This window comes from Tamandua tetradactyla, chromosome 5, assembly GCF_023851605.1.
Source record: "Tamandua tetradactyla isolate mTamTet1 chromosome 5, mTamTet1.pri, whole genome shotgun sequence".
In the NCBI taxonomy this organism is placed as follows: Eukaryota; Metazoa; Chordata; class Mammalia; order Pilosa; family Myrmecophagidae; genus Tamandua; species Tamandua tetradactyla.
In genome coordinates, this window is record NC_135331.1 from 117,714,865 (window position 1) to 117,728,593 (window position 13,729).

At 37.8% G+C, this 13,729-nt stretch overlaps 1 protein-coding gene across 4 annotated transcripts in view; it reads right to left on the reverse strand.

Annotated features, from left to right (window-relative positions):
* Window positions 1-13,729, reverse strand: part of KHDRBS2 (KH RNA binding domain containing, signal transduction associated 2) — a 616,081-nt gene that overhangs the window by 214,695 nt on the left and 387,657 nt on the right. For all 4 annotated transcript variants that reach the window (XR_013176184.1, XR_013176183.1, XM_077162168.1 and 1 more), the window contains exon 5: window positions 1,480-1,607. Coding sequence is in view for 2 of the 4 variants with exons in the window: in XM_077162168.1 (XP_077018283.1) it covers window positions 1,480-1,607 (128 nt within the window). In the remaining 2 variants the exon portion in view is untranslated. The remainder of the gene's footprint in view (window positions 1-1,479; window positions 1,608-13,729) is intronic.

Sequence of the window (13,729 nt, forward strand, 5' to 3'; positions counted from 1 at the left end):
CGTGAATTATCTTTGTCTTGGGTCACTCTTTCTTCTTTGAAATCTTATTGGGCAATAATTTCAAAAAAAATTCTAATCTCTAATCTGTCCCTACCTCTCTACACTATTTAGCTAGTCCAAGCGGTGCCCATTTCTTTCTTGGATAATGGACCTGTCTTCCTTATCATGAATCAGTCTGTCCATCTATCTCTCTTGCTCTGTCTCCTCTTTCTCTCACTTTTCTGCATCATCCACAGGGATGACTGAGCACTCTTTCTTAGAAAGTAATACGATTACTCCTCTCTTGAACAAACTCTATTAGTTCTGTGTATTAGTTTTTATCACAGTAAACAAATAGCTTCATAACGTGTGCCTAATGTTTCATTTTGTATTACTTGTTCTGAGTGAAACATAGTGGTGATGTATGTTAGAGACTCCATGCATTTTAATTCTTCAATGATGCAATGTAAAATATTTTAATGTACAATGTTTTCTTCTCTGATATGCGTTATTATTGGATGATTAGTCACCAGGGATATGCTTATTAAAATTTAAACCTCATTAATTCAATATTTTTCAACACATTTTTGTAGAAGGTTTAAATGTACCAGGCACCATTCTTTTTAAATGTAAGTTTAAGAGAGTAACTTAATAAAGTCATATTTCATTACTATGAACAAATTAACATCCACTAACTCATATTTTCAAGATCTTGTTAATCAATATGATTTTCTGTTTTATGAATCTATTTCCTTATTCCTTTTTAACTGTAGGTACATTTCATCATGTTGTTTGAAATAGAAGACCACAAAGTTCTACTCTATTTACCTTCCATTAGTATTAATAATATCAAATCAGTACTGCAAGTGAGGTTTGATCTTCACTGTTAATTTTTTTATCTGTTTTAATACATTTGCAGTATCACATCTGTATGATATGAGAGATATTTAAAACAAAAGTTTCATCAATTTTCATCTAAGAACAATTGTTAAATCTAGACCACAATGTTATATTCTTTATTAAACTACTATAAGGAATAAATTTTAGAATGAAAGCTTTATTGAAATTAAAATCTAACCAAATTTGGCAAATTTAATAATATCATATTAAATAATATGAATGGAACTAAATCTACTAATGGGATGATTTATACCCTCAAAAGCAGATAACTGTACTATTTAAAAGGAGATGATCACAATCCCAAGGGATATTGAAAAATAAACTTGCCTTCTCTAAAGATACATACTTAGGTTGCACCATATAAAAAAACAAAATTGTCTTTTTTTGAATTACAAAACTTGGAGTCTCATATGATTAATCCACATTATTTAATCTATTTAAGATTACATACAATGGTGTTAGCTCACGATCCACCATGATAAGGCCAGAAATGTGCAAGATTGTCTAAAAGACTGTTTCCATGAAAAAGTATATGCAAGCCAGCAAAAGGCCAGCCTTTGTCATTTGCTGTTAGATTATTCAGAGTAAGAATTAATGTACCTTGAAGGAGTTGTGGGAGCTATTCTGATCCCTCTACCTCTAATTCCTCTGCCACGACCAGAGTCTTCTGAGCCATTTAAGTAAGATAATTCTCGTAGTTGTTCCTGACGAATTTCATCATTGTAGTCCTAGAAGAAAAGCAAGACCTGATGAGTTAAAATAGGACATGGGGGTCTGGGAGTTAACAGAAAGAATACAAATCAGAAAGAAAACTTTGCATTTATTTTGTGGAGTCATACACAAAAATCTGAGATATATAAAATGTATATTTAAAATTTCTACATTTTCAGAGAGAAACTGAAGTTGCTTATTTATCAGTGAAGAACTAAGCAGGAGATCAGATTAGATCTGCTGGGATATAACAGTGTGTTGGCCAGGAAAAAGAAGATAGCAGTATAAAACATGGTCTTGTAATGAACCAAGGTTATGGTCATTAACATGAGAATTGCTTAAAAACGGCCTCACTGGGATAAATATGGGTAGATTATGAATGACTGCATGACACCCAAAGAGCTCCTGATGCCTAAATTGAAAAAGGGCAACCTCAAGGCCCTGTAACACAGATAATGAGCATATGCTAAAACTATAATGAAGTACAAATGATACAGCACAGCTTCAGACAACTGGAAAGCTACAGAATCCAACCGAACAACCTGATAGGCACAGATTAAAAACACGCAGTCTTCTATATGCTCTAGCATTGGGCTGAGAGAAAGCGATAGCTACAGCAGAAGGCAAATTTCATAGTAACAATCTGAGATGCAGTCAAAGTCAAAGGGACTGTCCTTATCCTTCATCACTGAAGAAGCATATTGGTCATTTCAGTTGGATCAAGGTCTAGATTAAAATCATTAAAGATAAATGCTACCTTTAAAATACAAGAGCCAACCTTAACTGTTCCTCCTTTCACTAACACACACACATAGACACACATGCACACACACACATGGTTGAACAGCACGTAATTGAGAAGTTGGTTATTGGTGCCAAATAGCCACTCTGATTAAATTCTATTTTTTATGCACATTTAAGTGAAATGGTTCTGTTGGTTTGGGAAGCATGAAGTCACCATATTGAGCGTGGTGATCAGCCACTACACAGACTCGGTACAGTGTGGTCTATAGTAAACAGGGGATACAGGGGATATGAATATCAAATTTAATATGTAGAAAGACTAAGAAGATTTACTGTAGAAATCACTGTAATCACTTACTGAATTGAATATTTCTGGACAGTATGGGAGACTTTCGTTCATTAACTCAGCAAGTATTTATCACTAACTACTGGCTGGGCATTGTGCCAGTTTTTAAGGATTATCATGAAACCCCAAAAAGACCTACGGCCCGTCCTCATGGAACTGACCTCATGGCTATAGTGAAGGGGGTTGAAGTGGTTATAATTTAATTGTTAAAACAATGAGTGCTTTCATAATGTTTATTAATACTTTTCCATATAAATTATGATAAGTCTTATGATAGGTTAAGTACTTTCCAGGGTTTTAAGTAAATGTGGTAAAAGAGCTTAAGGTGCTCTATGGGTCAAGGAAAGCCTCCTTGAGGATGTGACATTTAAGGTAAGAAATGTATAGACTAGGAAGGAGAGTGGGTATTTGGAGAATGTTCAAAACAGAGAGAAAAGTTTCTGATATGAATTAAATAAGGAGAGAACAATCATGATGGCTCTTGGAGGTCATATTAAGGCGTTTGTATTTTATTCTAAAGACAACTAGAAGAGCTTGAAGGGTGCTAGATGGATAACTGCAATGTCTCGTTCTTTAGAAAGATGACATTAGTGGAAATTGATGAATGGATTGGAGGGCACCGAGAGTGTGTGGGGGGAAGAGAAACTCCCCCGTGGAAGCTCCTCAAGCATGGAGGAAGAAGGGAATATAATTTACCTTATTGCAATGAAGAAAAGCAAAACATAACAAAATCTAAGTTTTTGGGGCTATATGTGGGATTATTTGTGATAACTAGATGGACCCTGATGAGAAATGGAACCGGAGCAGTCAGGATAGTAAATGGCTACCACAGCATCTTGTTATGTTGCCAAATAACAAGCCATCTTACTATGCTTCCATTTCACTGTGCCAACCAGGAACAAAAACATCACAGGTGCTCTACTAGGTTGCGTGGATAAGGGAGATAAGAAAACAGACATCTATCCTCAAGAAGCTTAATTCAGAGGAGAAAAGATAGAGATGTAAGCAAACAATTGTTATTCCTGAGGTAGTGGAATGTGCTTAGAAGGGAATGGGTCCTGCTGTAAGACTAGGAGTTTCTAGTCTCAGAGACAAAGTGGAAAAAAATGGTCATCAGTAAAAGATACAGTGTGTGAACTGAGAATAGAACATTAAGAATGAGGTGCTATTTCATCTTCAAGCCTCAGTCCCTTATGTGTGGAGATGGGAGAAAAGGAGTGCCACATAGTCTGAGACATTCCAATAAACAACAGAATTTTTGAGGTTAATTTAACGAGAAAATTTAAGTTCTAAAAGTGAGTCCTAAAGAAGCCAATGATCTCAGCATAGTATTAAGAAAAGAATGTGATAGGACAAGTACGGGTTGGTGTATTTGTCATCCATAATGGGAAGTGTAAACCTGTAGTTAAATATTAGCTGTGAAGAAGAGTGATAAAGAAACAATCTTTTGTTTATTCAAATAAAGCAAAACTTTGGAAATATTAAATAAAGAAAAATACTGTTTTTTAAAGACATCATTTGATACTTTAAAAAAGTCTATTCTTTCATTATCAAGAACGTTTGGTAATATAATGATTAGCAGTCAATACAAAAACAAAGGAATATTGTTTAAAATAACTTTTTTTTTCTATCTGTAAATATAACATTTATCAAAGTGTGTCACATAACCGTGGGAACATAGAGTCCAAAATCCACATGGCAGGCTGTGAAGCCGAGGACTCCGATGGAGGGTCTGGATAAACTCCACAGGAGAGGCTCACCAGCCGAAGCAGAAAGACAGACTGTCTCTTCTGAAGCCTCCTTTAAAGGCTTCCAGTAATTAGATGAAACATCACTCATTGCAGAAGACACCTCCTCTTGGCTAATTACAAATGGAATCAGCTGTGGGTGCAGCCAATGTGATCATGATTTAATTCTATGAAATGTCCTCATAGCAGCAGACAGGCCAGCACTTGCCCAACTAGACAAACAGGTACCACCACTTGGCCAAGTTGACACATGAACACCCTCTTAAGAGACAGATTTCCTCTCATGGTAGCCTGCCCATAGAGCATAAAGTAGATTTCCTGGGATCCATGAAATTGAAAAGTAACCAGTAGCCATCTGAGTCTGACCCAGGAGAGAGAGCTGCCATCCTTGCCTGTGGGTCTGACCTAGAGTTCACTCTGGGAGAAGCACAGGTCTTGGCAAGTTTTGCTGTCCACTGGACACTGGGCTTTTGAAGTTCCTGGACCTGAAGACCCATTCTCACATCCAAGACACCAATCCCAGTGGCACTGTCTGATGCAGTCTTCTTTAGGAAAGAACATGTAGAGCAGAAATTAAGCATGCAGATTTGAAGACAGGCAGGGTCAGGTTTGGGAACAGGAATACCTGGATTCCTGCCTCAGACACTTATTAGCTGCAAATTAATTAATTTTCTGTAGGTTCTATTTTTTCATCTGCAACATGGAGATAAATAAAAAAATAAAATTCATGTAAATTTGTCCACAAGTTTAAATGGTATAATGAATGGAGAGGGTATAACACACAGCACCAGACAAATAGAGAGTGTTGGGTATGTGCAGAAGGAGAGGAATTGCTTGGTTTCCTTTCTGACTCTGCCACTACCTTTCAGACCCAGTCCCTTGGTGTTACTGGGATTCTTTTTTTTTTTTTAATTAATAAAAGAAAAAAAGAAATTAACAACAACATTTAGAAATCATTCCACTCTACATATGCAATCAGTAATTCTTAACATCATCACATAGATGCATGATCATCGTTTCTTAGTACATTTGCATCGATTTAGGAAAAGAACTAGCAAAACAACAGAAAAAGATATAGAATGTTAATATAGAGAAAAAAATAAAAATAATAATAGTAAAAAAAAAAAAGAAAAAAAAGACAAACAGACAGACAAAAAAAAAAACCTATAGCTCAGATGCAGCTTCATTCAGTGTTTTAACATGATTACTTTACAATTAGGTATTATTGTGCTGTCCATTTTTGAGTTTTTGTATCTAGTCCTCTTGCACAGTCTGTATCCCTTCAGCTTCAATTACCCATTATCTTACCCTGTTTCTAACTCCTGCTGGACTCTGTTACCAATGACATATTCCAAGTTTATTCTCGAATGTCGGTTCACATCAGTGGGACCATACAGTATTTGTCCTTTAGTTTTTGGCTAGACTCACTCCGCATAATGTTCTCTAGGTCCATCCATGTTATTACATGCTTCATAAGTTTATTCTGTCTTAAAGCTGCATAATATTTCATCGTATGTATATACCACAGTTTGTTTAGCCACTTGTCTGTTGATGGACATTTTGGCTGTTTCCATCTCTTTGCAATTGTAAATAATGCTGCTATAAACATTGGTGTGCAAATGTCCATTTGCGTCTTTGCCCTTAAGTCCTTTGAGTAGATACCTAGCAATGGTATTGCTGGGTCGTATGGCAATTCTATATTCAGTTTTTTGAGGAACCACCAAACTGCCTTCCACAGTGGTTGCAACATTTGACATTCCCACCAACAGTGGATAAGTGTGCCTCTTTCTCCACATCCTCTCCAGCACTTGTCATTTTCTGTTTTGTTGATAATGGCCATTCTGGTGGGTGTGAGATGATATCTCATTGTGGTTTTGATTTGCATTTCTCTAATGGCCAGGGACATTGAGCATCTCTTCATGTGCCTTTTGGCCATTTGTATTTCCTCTTCTGAGAGGTGTCTGTTCAAGTCTTTTTCCCATTTTGTAATTGGGTTGGCTGTCTTTTTGTTGTTGATTTGGACAATCTCTTTATAAATTCTGGATATTAGACCTTTATCTGATATGTCATTTCCAAATATTGTCTCCCATTGTGTAGGCTGTCTTTCTACTTTCTTGATGAAGTTCTTTGATGCACAAAAGTGTTTAATTTTGAGGAGCTCCCACTTATTTATTTCCTTCTTCGGTGCTCTTGTTTAGGTTTAAGGTCCATAAAACCGCCTCCAATTGTAAGTTTCATAAGATACCTCCCTACATTTTCCTCTAACTGTTTTATGGTCTTAGACCTAATGTTTAGATCTTTGATCCATTTTGAGTTAACTTTTGTATAGGGTGTGAGATACGGGTCTTCTTTCATTCTTTTGATTATGGATATCCAGTTCTCTAGGCACCATTTATTGAAGAGACTGCTCTGTCCCAGGTGAGTTGGCTTGACTGCCTTATCAAAGATCAAATGTCCATAGATGAGAGGGTCTATATCTGAACACTCTATTTGATTCCATTGGTCAATATATCTATCTTTATGCCAATACCATGCTGTTTTGACCACTGTGGCTTCATAATATGCCTTAAAGTCAGGCAGCGCGAGACCTCCAGCTTCGTTTTTTTTCCTCAAGATGTTTTTAGCAATTCGGGGCACCCTGCCCTTCCAGATAAATTTGCTTATTGGTTTTTCTATTTCTGAAAAATAAGTTGTTGGGATTTTGATTGGTATTGAATTGAATCTGTAAATCAATTTAGGTAGGATTGACATCTTAACTTATTTAGTCTTTCAATCCATGAACACGGTATGCCCTTCCATCTATTTAGGTCTTCTGTGATTTCTTTTAACAGTTTTTTGTAGTTTTCTTTGTATAGGTTTTTTGTCTCTTTAGTTAAATTTATTCCTAGGTATTTTATTCTTTTAGCTGCAATTATAAATGGGATTCATTTCTTGATTTCCCCCTCAGCTTGTTCATTACTAGTGTATAGAAATGCTACAGATTTTTGAATGTTGATCTTGTAACCTGCTACTTTGCTGTACTCATTTATTAGCTCTAGTAGTTTTGTTGTGGATTTTTCCGGGTTTTCGACGTATAGTATCATATCGTCTGCAAACAATGATAGTTTTACTTCTTCCTTTCCAATTTTGATGCCTTGTATTTCTTTCTCTTGTCTAATTGCTCTGGCTAGAACCTCCAACACAATGTTGAATAATTGTGGTGGTAATGGACATCCTTGTCTTGTTCCTGATCTTAGGGGGAAAGTTTTCCATTTTTCCCCATTGAGGATGATATTAGCTGTGGGTTTTTCATATATTCCCTCTATCATTTTAAGGAAGTTCCCTTGTATTTCTATCTTTTGAAGTGTTTTCAACAGGAAAGGATGTTGAATCTTGTCAAATGCCTTCTCTGCATCAATTGAGATGATCATGTGATTTTTCTGCTTTGATTTGTTGATATGGTGTATTACATTAATTGATTTTCTTATGTTGAACCATTCTTGCATACCTGGGATGAATCCTACTTGGTCATGATGTATAATTATTTTAATGTGTTGTTGGATTCGATTTGCTAGAATTTTGTTGAGGATATTTGCATCTATATTCATTAGAGAGATTGGTCTGTAGTTTTTCTTTTTTTGTAATATCTTTGCCTGGTTTTGGTATGAGGGTGATGGTGGCTTCATAGAATGAATTAGGTAGTTTTCCCTCCACTTAGATTTTTTTGAAGAGTTTGAGGAGAGTTGGTACTAATTTTTTCTGGAATGTTTGGTAGAATTCACATGTGAAGCCATCTGGTCCTGGACTTTTCTTTTTAGGAAGCTTTTGAATGACTAATTCAATTTCTTTACTTGTGATTGGTTTGTTGAGGTCATCTATTTCTTCTTGAGTCAAAGTTGGTTGTTCATGTCTTTCCAGGAACCCGTCCATTTCATCTAAATTGTTGTATTTATTAGCGTAAAGTTGTTCATAGTATTCTGTTATTACCTCCTTTATTTCTGTGAGGTCAGTAGTTATGTCTCCTCTTCCATTTCTGATCTTATTTATTTGCATCCTCTCTCTTCTTCTTTTTGTCAATCTTGCTAAGGGCCCATCAATCTTATTGATTTTCTCATAGAACCAACTTCTGGTCTTATTGATTTTCTCTATTGTTTTCATGTTTTCAGTTTCATTTATTTCTGCTCTAATCTTTGTTATTTCTTTCCTTTTGCTTGCCTTGGGGTTAGTTTGCTGTTCTTTCTCCAGTTCTTCCAAGTGGACAGTTAATTTCTGCATTTTTGCCTTTTCTTCTTTTCTGATATAGGCATTTAGGGCAATAAATTTCCCTCTTAGCACTGCCTTTGCTGCGTCCCATAGGTTTTGATATGTTGTGTTTTCGTTTTCATTCGCCTCGAGGTATTTACTAATTTCTCTTGCAATTTCTTCTTTGACCCACTCGTTGTTTAAGAGTGTGTTGTTGAGCCTCCACGTATTTGTGAATTTTCTGGCACTCCGCCTATTATTGATTTCCAACTTCATTCCTTTATGATCCGAGAAAGTGTTGTGTAAGATTTCAATCTTTTTAAATTTGTTAAGACTTGGTTTGTGACCCAGCATATGGTCTATCTTTGAAAATGATCCATGAGCACTTGAGAAAAAGGTGTATCCTGCTGTTGTGGGATGCAATGTCTTATAAATGCCTGTTAAGTCTAGCTCATTTATAGTAATATTCAGATTCTCTTTTTCTTTATTGATCCTCTGTCTAAATGTTCTGTCCATTGATGAGAGTGGTGAATTGACGTCTCCAACTATTATGGTATATGTGTCTATTTCCCTTTTCAGTGTTTGCAGTGTATTCTTCACGTATTTAGGGGCATTCCAGTTCGGTGCATAAATATTTATGATTGTTATGTCTTCTTGTTTAATTGTTCGTTTTATTAGTAGATAGTGTCCTTCTTTGTCTCTTTTAACTGTTTTACATTTGAAGTCTAATTTGTTGGATATTAGTATAGCCACTCCTGCTCTTTTCTGGTTGTTATTTGCATGAAATATCTTTTCCCAACCTTTCACTTTCAACCTATGTTTATCTTTGGATCTAAGATGTGTTTCCTGTAGACAGCATATAGAAGGATCCTGTTTTTTAATCCATTCTGCCAGTCTATGTCTTTTGATTGGGGAATTCAATCCATTAACATTTAGTGTTATTACTGTTTGGATAATATTTTCCTCTACCATTTTGCCTTTTGTATTATATATATATCATATCTGACTTTCCTTCTTTATACACTCTTCTCCATACCTCTCTCTTCTGTCTTTTCGTATCTGACCCTAGTGTTCCCTTTAGTATTTCTTGCAGAGCTGGTCTCTTGGTCACAAATTCTCTCAGTGACTTTTTGTCTGAGAATGTTTTAATTTCTCCCTCATTTTTGAAGGGCAATTTTGCTGGATATAGGAGTCTTGGTTGGCAGTTTTTTTCTTTTAGTAATTTAAATATATCATCCCACTGTCTTCTAGCTTCCATGGTTTCTGCTGAGCAATGTACACATAGTCTTATTGGGTTTCCCTTGTATGTGATGGATTGTTTTTCTGCTTTCAAGATCCTCTCTTTCTCTTTGACCTCTGACATTCTAACTAGTAAGTGTCTTGGAGAACGCCTATTTGGGTCTATTCTCTTTGGAGTGCACTGCACTTCTTGGATCTGTAATTTTAGGTCTTTCATAAGAGTTGGGAAATTTTCAGTGATAATTCCTTCCATTAGTTTTTCTCCTCCTTTTCCCTTCTCTTCTCCTTCTGGGACACCCACAACACATATATTGTGCGGTTCATATTGTCCTTCAGTTCCCTGATCCCCTGTTCAAATTTTTCCATTCTTTTCCTGATAGTTTCTGTTTCTTTTTGGAATTCAGATGTTCCATCCTCCAAATCACTAATTCTATCTTCTGTCTCTTTAAATCCATCATTGTAGGTATCCATTGTTTTTTCCATCTTTTCTACTTTGTCGTTCACTTCCATATGTTGTGTGATTTGTTTTTTCAGTTTTTCTATTTCTTCTTTATGTTCAGCCCATGTCTTCTTCATGTCCTCCCTCAATTTATCAATTTCGTTTTTGAAGAGGTTTTCCATTTCTGTTCGTATATTCAGCATTAGTTGTCTCAGCTCCTGTATCTCATTTGAACTATTGGTTTGTTCCTTTGACTGGGCCATATGTTCAATTTTCTGAGCGTGATCCGTTATCTTCTGCTGGCATCTGGGCATTTAGTCAGATTTCCCTGGGTGTTGGACCCAACAGGTTGAAAGATTTTTCTGTGAAATCTCTGGGTTCTGTTTTTCTTATCCTGCCCAGTAGGTGGCGCTCATGGCACTCGTTTGTCTGCGGGTCCCACCAGTAAAAGATGCTGTGGGTCCTTTAACTTTGGAAAACTCTTGCCGTGGGGGAGGTTCTCCAGCCGAAGCGGCTTGGGGGAGTGCCAATCCGAATCTCCCAGCCGGTCCGTGGATCCGAACACAGGGAGGATCGCCGGCCGCCGCAGCCCAGGAGAGCGCCCGTCCAAATCTCCTAGCCGGCCCGGGGCACCAAGCATGGCGGGAGGGCGCCAGCCGCCGCAGCCCGGGGGAGTGCACTGTTCCCAGCCGGACCGGGAAGCCACGTGTTTGGAAGGGACCCCGGTCACCGTTCTCCGCGGCCTGGGGATCTCTGATCCAATTCTCCCAGCTATTCCGGGGGGCCGTGCATGGGGGCTGCGCCAGCCACCGTGGCTTGAGGGGACCGCCTGTCCAATTCTCCCAGCCAGCCCAGGAAGGAGGGAGGGAGGGACTCCGGCCGCCTGCCGCCCCGGGCTGGGGAAATCGGCGCCCCTCGGCGATCTCACTGGAGTGGGTTCTCCCAGCCAGTCAGCCGTTCCAGAATGGGGTACGCTATTTTCTTGATCTCTGTCGTGGCTCCGGGAGCTGTTTTGTATCGTTTCTACTCCCCTAGTAGCTGTTCTGGAGGAGGAACTAAGACCCGCGCGTCTTACTAAGCCGCCATCTTCTCTGGAAGTTCAACTATGAAATTTTTAGAGGAAAATCTTCAGGGCCTTGTTTTAGGTAGCGGATTCTTAGATATGACACAAGACCCTGGCCTCTCTCAACCAGAAGGGGCAACTGCTGTGTATGCCGGGACTTGTAGTTTTCGAAAGAGTCTTTTTATTTAAGACGGTGGTGTAGCCAATCGTGTGCGAGGGAGCGGGCCCCAAGGGAGTCTGGGATATCTAAAATAACTATTTTAATCAAGCTTTTAAGTAACGTGTTAACCAATGTATAATATATACTTAATCTAAATTGGTGTTTCAGCAGCATTAATTTTAAAAGACACGAGAGTTACATAATTAAATACATTACTAATATGTGTTTCATATGAACAAATGCATGGAAGTCTTAAAATATATTTTCTCCTGGTACTTAAAATTATTCCCTTAGGATGAAATTTTCTAGCGGTGGACAGAAGTCTAGAACTTGAGGCTAGGCGTACCTCTGGAGGGTGAGCCAACAGAAATGATGTTTGAGGCATAGCTGTGGGCCCAAAAAACAAGTGTGTCCTCTGCACCAAATAATGAAGTTTATATCTGCATGCATGTGTTATTGTAATATTAAACAAAGACTGTGTATATTCACCCACGTTTCTGTCTAGAAAATAGCAAACATGTATCCAACCTACAATGATTTCTAATGCACAGCTTAACTCATGTTCCAGAAACTACCTGGATTACAACCAAAAGTATCACCACTATAAAGAATTTATTTTTTCATTTTCATCATGTTACTTTCATGTTTATCCTCTTCAGCACCTGATTATAGTGATAATAGGCTCAACACAGTTGGCTGGCAGAAGAAAATACAGTAGAAAATTATGGTTTCTAACAAGTCAGATTGTTCACTTTTTACTTTGTAATTTTCACATTCAAGCAAAAACTAAACTTAAGAATGACATGCCAGTTATTTTATTAGGATGAGGGTATGTGGTGAATTGCTGCCTTTGAGTGCCAACAACAAAATTAAAAAAAAAAAGTCCCTTAGTTTTCCAACTGAATATTCCCCCTTTAAAAGGAGATCTTTGTAGCTTCTCAGAGGAAAACCGGTGGCCACTCAATGCCCTTATAAGTTATAAAAACAGAGAGACGACATTGTTGGCAAAATTGAGAGTTGAATTAAAAATCAATAAAATGCAGTTAAAATCAAATATGTATAAAAATGTACCTTAGAGTATTAATAACCGTGCCAGAATAAAAAATCTTAAGAATATCAATGTGATCTTTGTTACTGTATAATGATAATAAAAGAAAAACATGCAAAAGGGGGGAAAGGAAGAGGAGGAGGAGAATGTAGGAACTGGATAAGGTGGTAATAACATTTCTCAGTTTGTTTAGGCCTCCTTTCTGGACACCCTTGGAAGTCCCTGCCACATTTACTGTGGACTTGGCCATGCCGTTTTTCCTTAGCCTAAAGGCCAGTGACAAAAGCAGAGGCTTGAAAAATGCTTACGCATTGGAACTTTCCCTTTTTTTACCCCTAGGAACTCTTAAGCCACCATGCAAAGACAGCTGGCTAAATTCCTGGAGGATGAATTGTAACAGGCTTCAGTCATCCCAGCCCTACCGACCACCCCAGCTGAGACGCAGACATGGGACTGCAGCCATCCTAGGCCATGCAACTCCATGTCAAGTGTGCAATGACCAGAAGAATCCAAGCCAACCCTGGAATTAGGAGAAATAAATTATAAACTGGTGCTTTAAACTATTAAGTGCTGTGATGGTTTATTTTGTGCAAAAGCTAAACTAATAGGGAAGGGAATCGTCGGCATGGAACACGAGAAACCAGAGATGGAAAGGAATACTTCAGCAGTCTATCTCCAGCCCTGACCAGAGAGAGGGTATTCTGACCTAGACATAAACTGCAGGTTTCTTGGGGCAAGTGAACTTTAGTATAAAGGTAGATATAATTGAATGACATAGCCTGATGCATTAATGGTAGTAATTGTCCAATTAAATATCTGTTTTTCAAAATCTAGGTTCACTAACCCTACTACTGACTAGAGTTCAGCTCCCAGATAAAAATCTGCTAATATGGAGAATATCTGCTAATCATAGTAACATGAATATTTGGCAATACAAGTGAAACAACTGTTGATGGCATTTAACTAAGTTCTAAGAGATGGATCATCTTCCAGTGTTGGGGTGGCCAAGAGAATGCAGACTTCCAAATACAGGTATAGCTGACCAAGAACACCAGTTGCTGTGCTCTGAGATCCTATTGCTCTCAAGGTAACATTACCCAAGAGTTGTCCCCTTTGGTGATGAAGTGATGT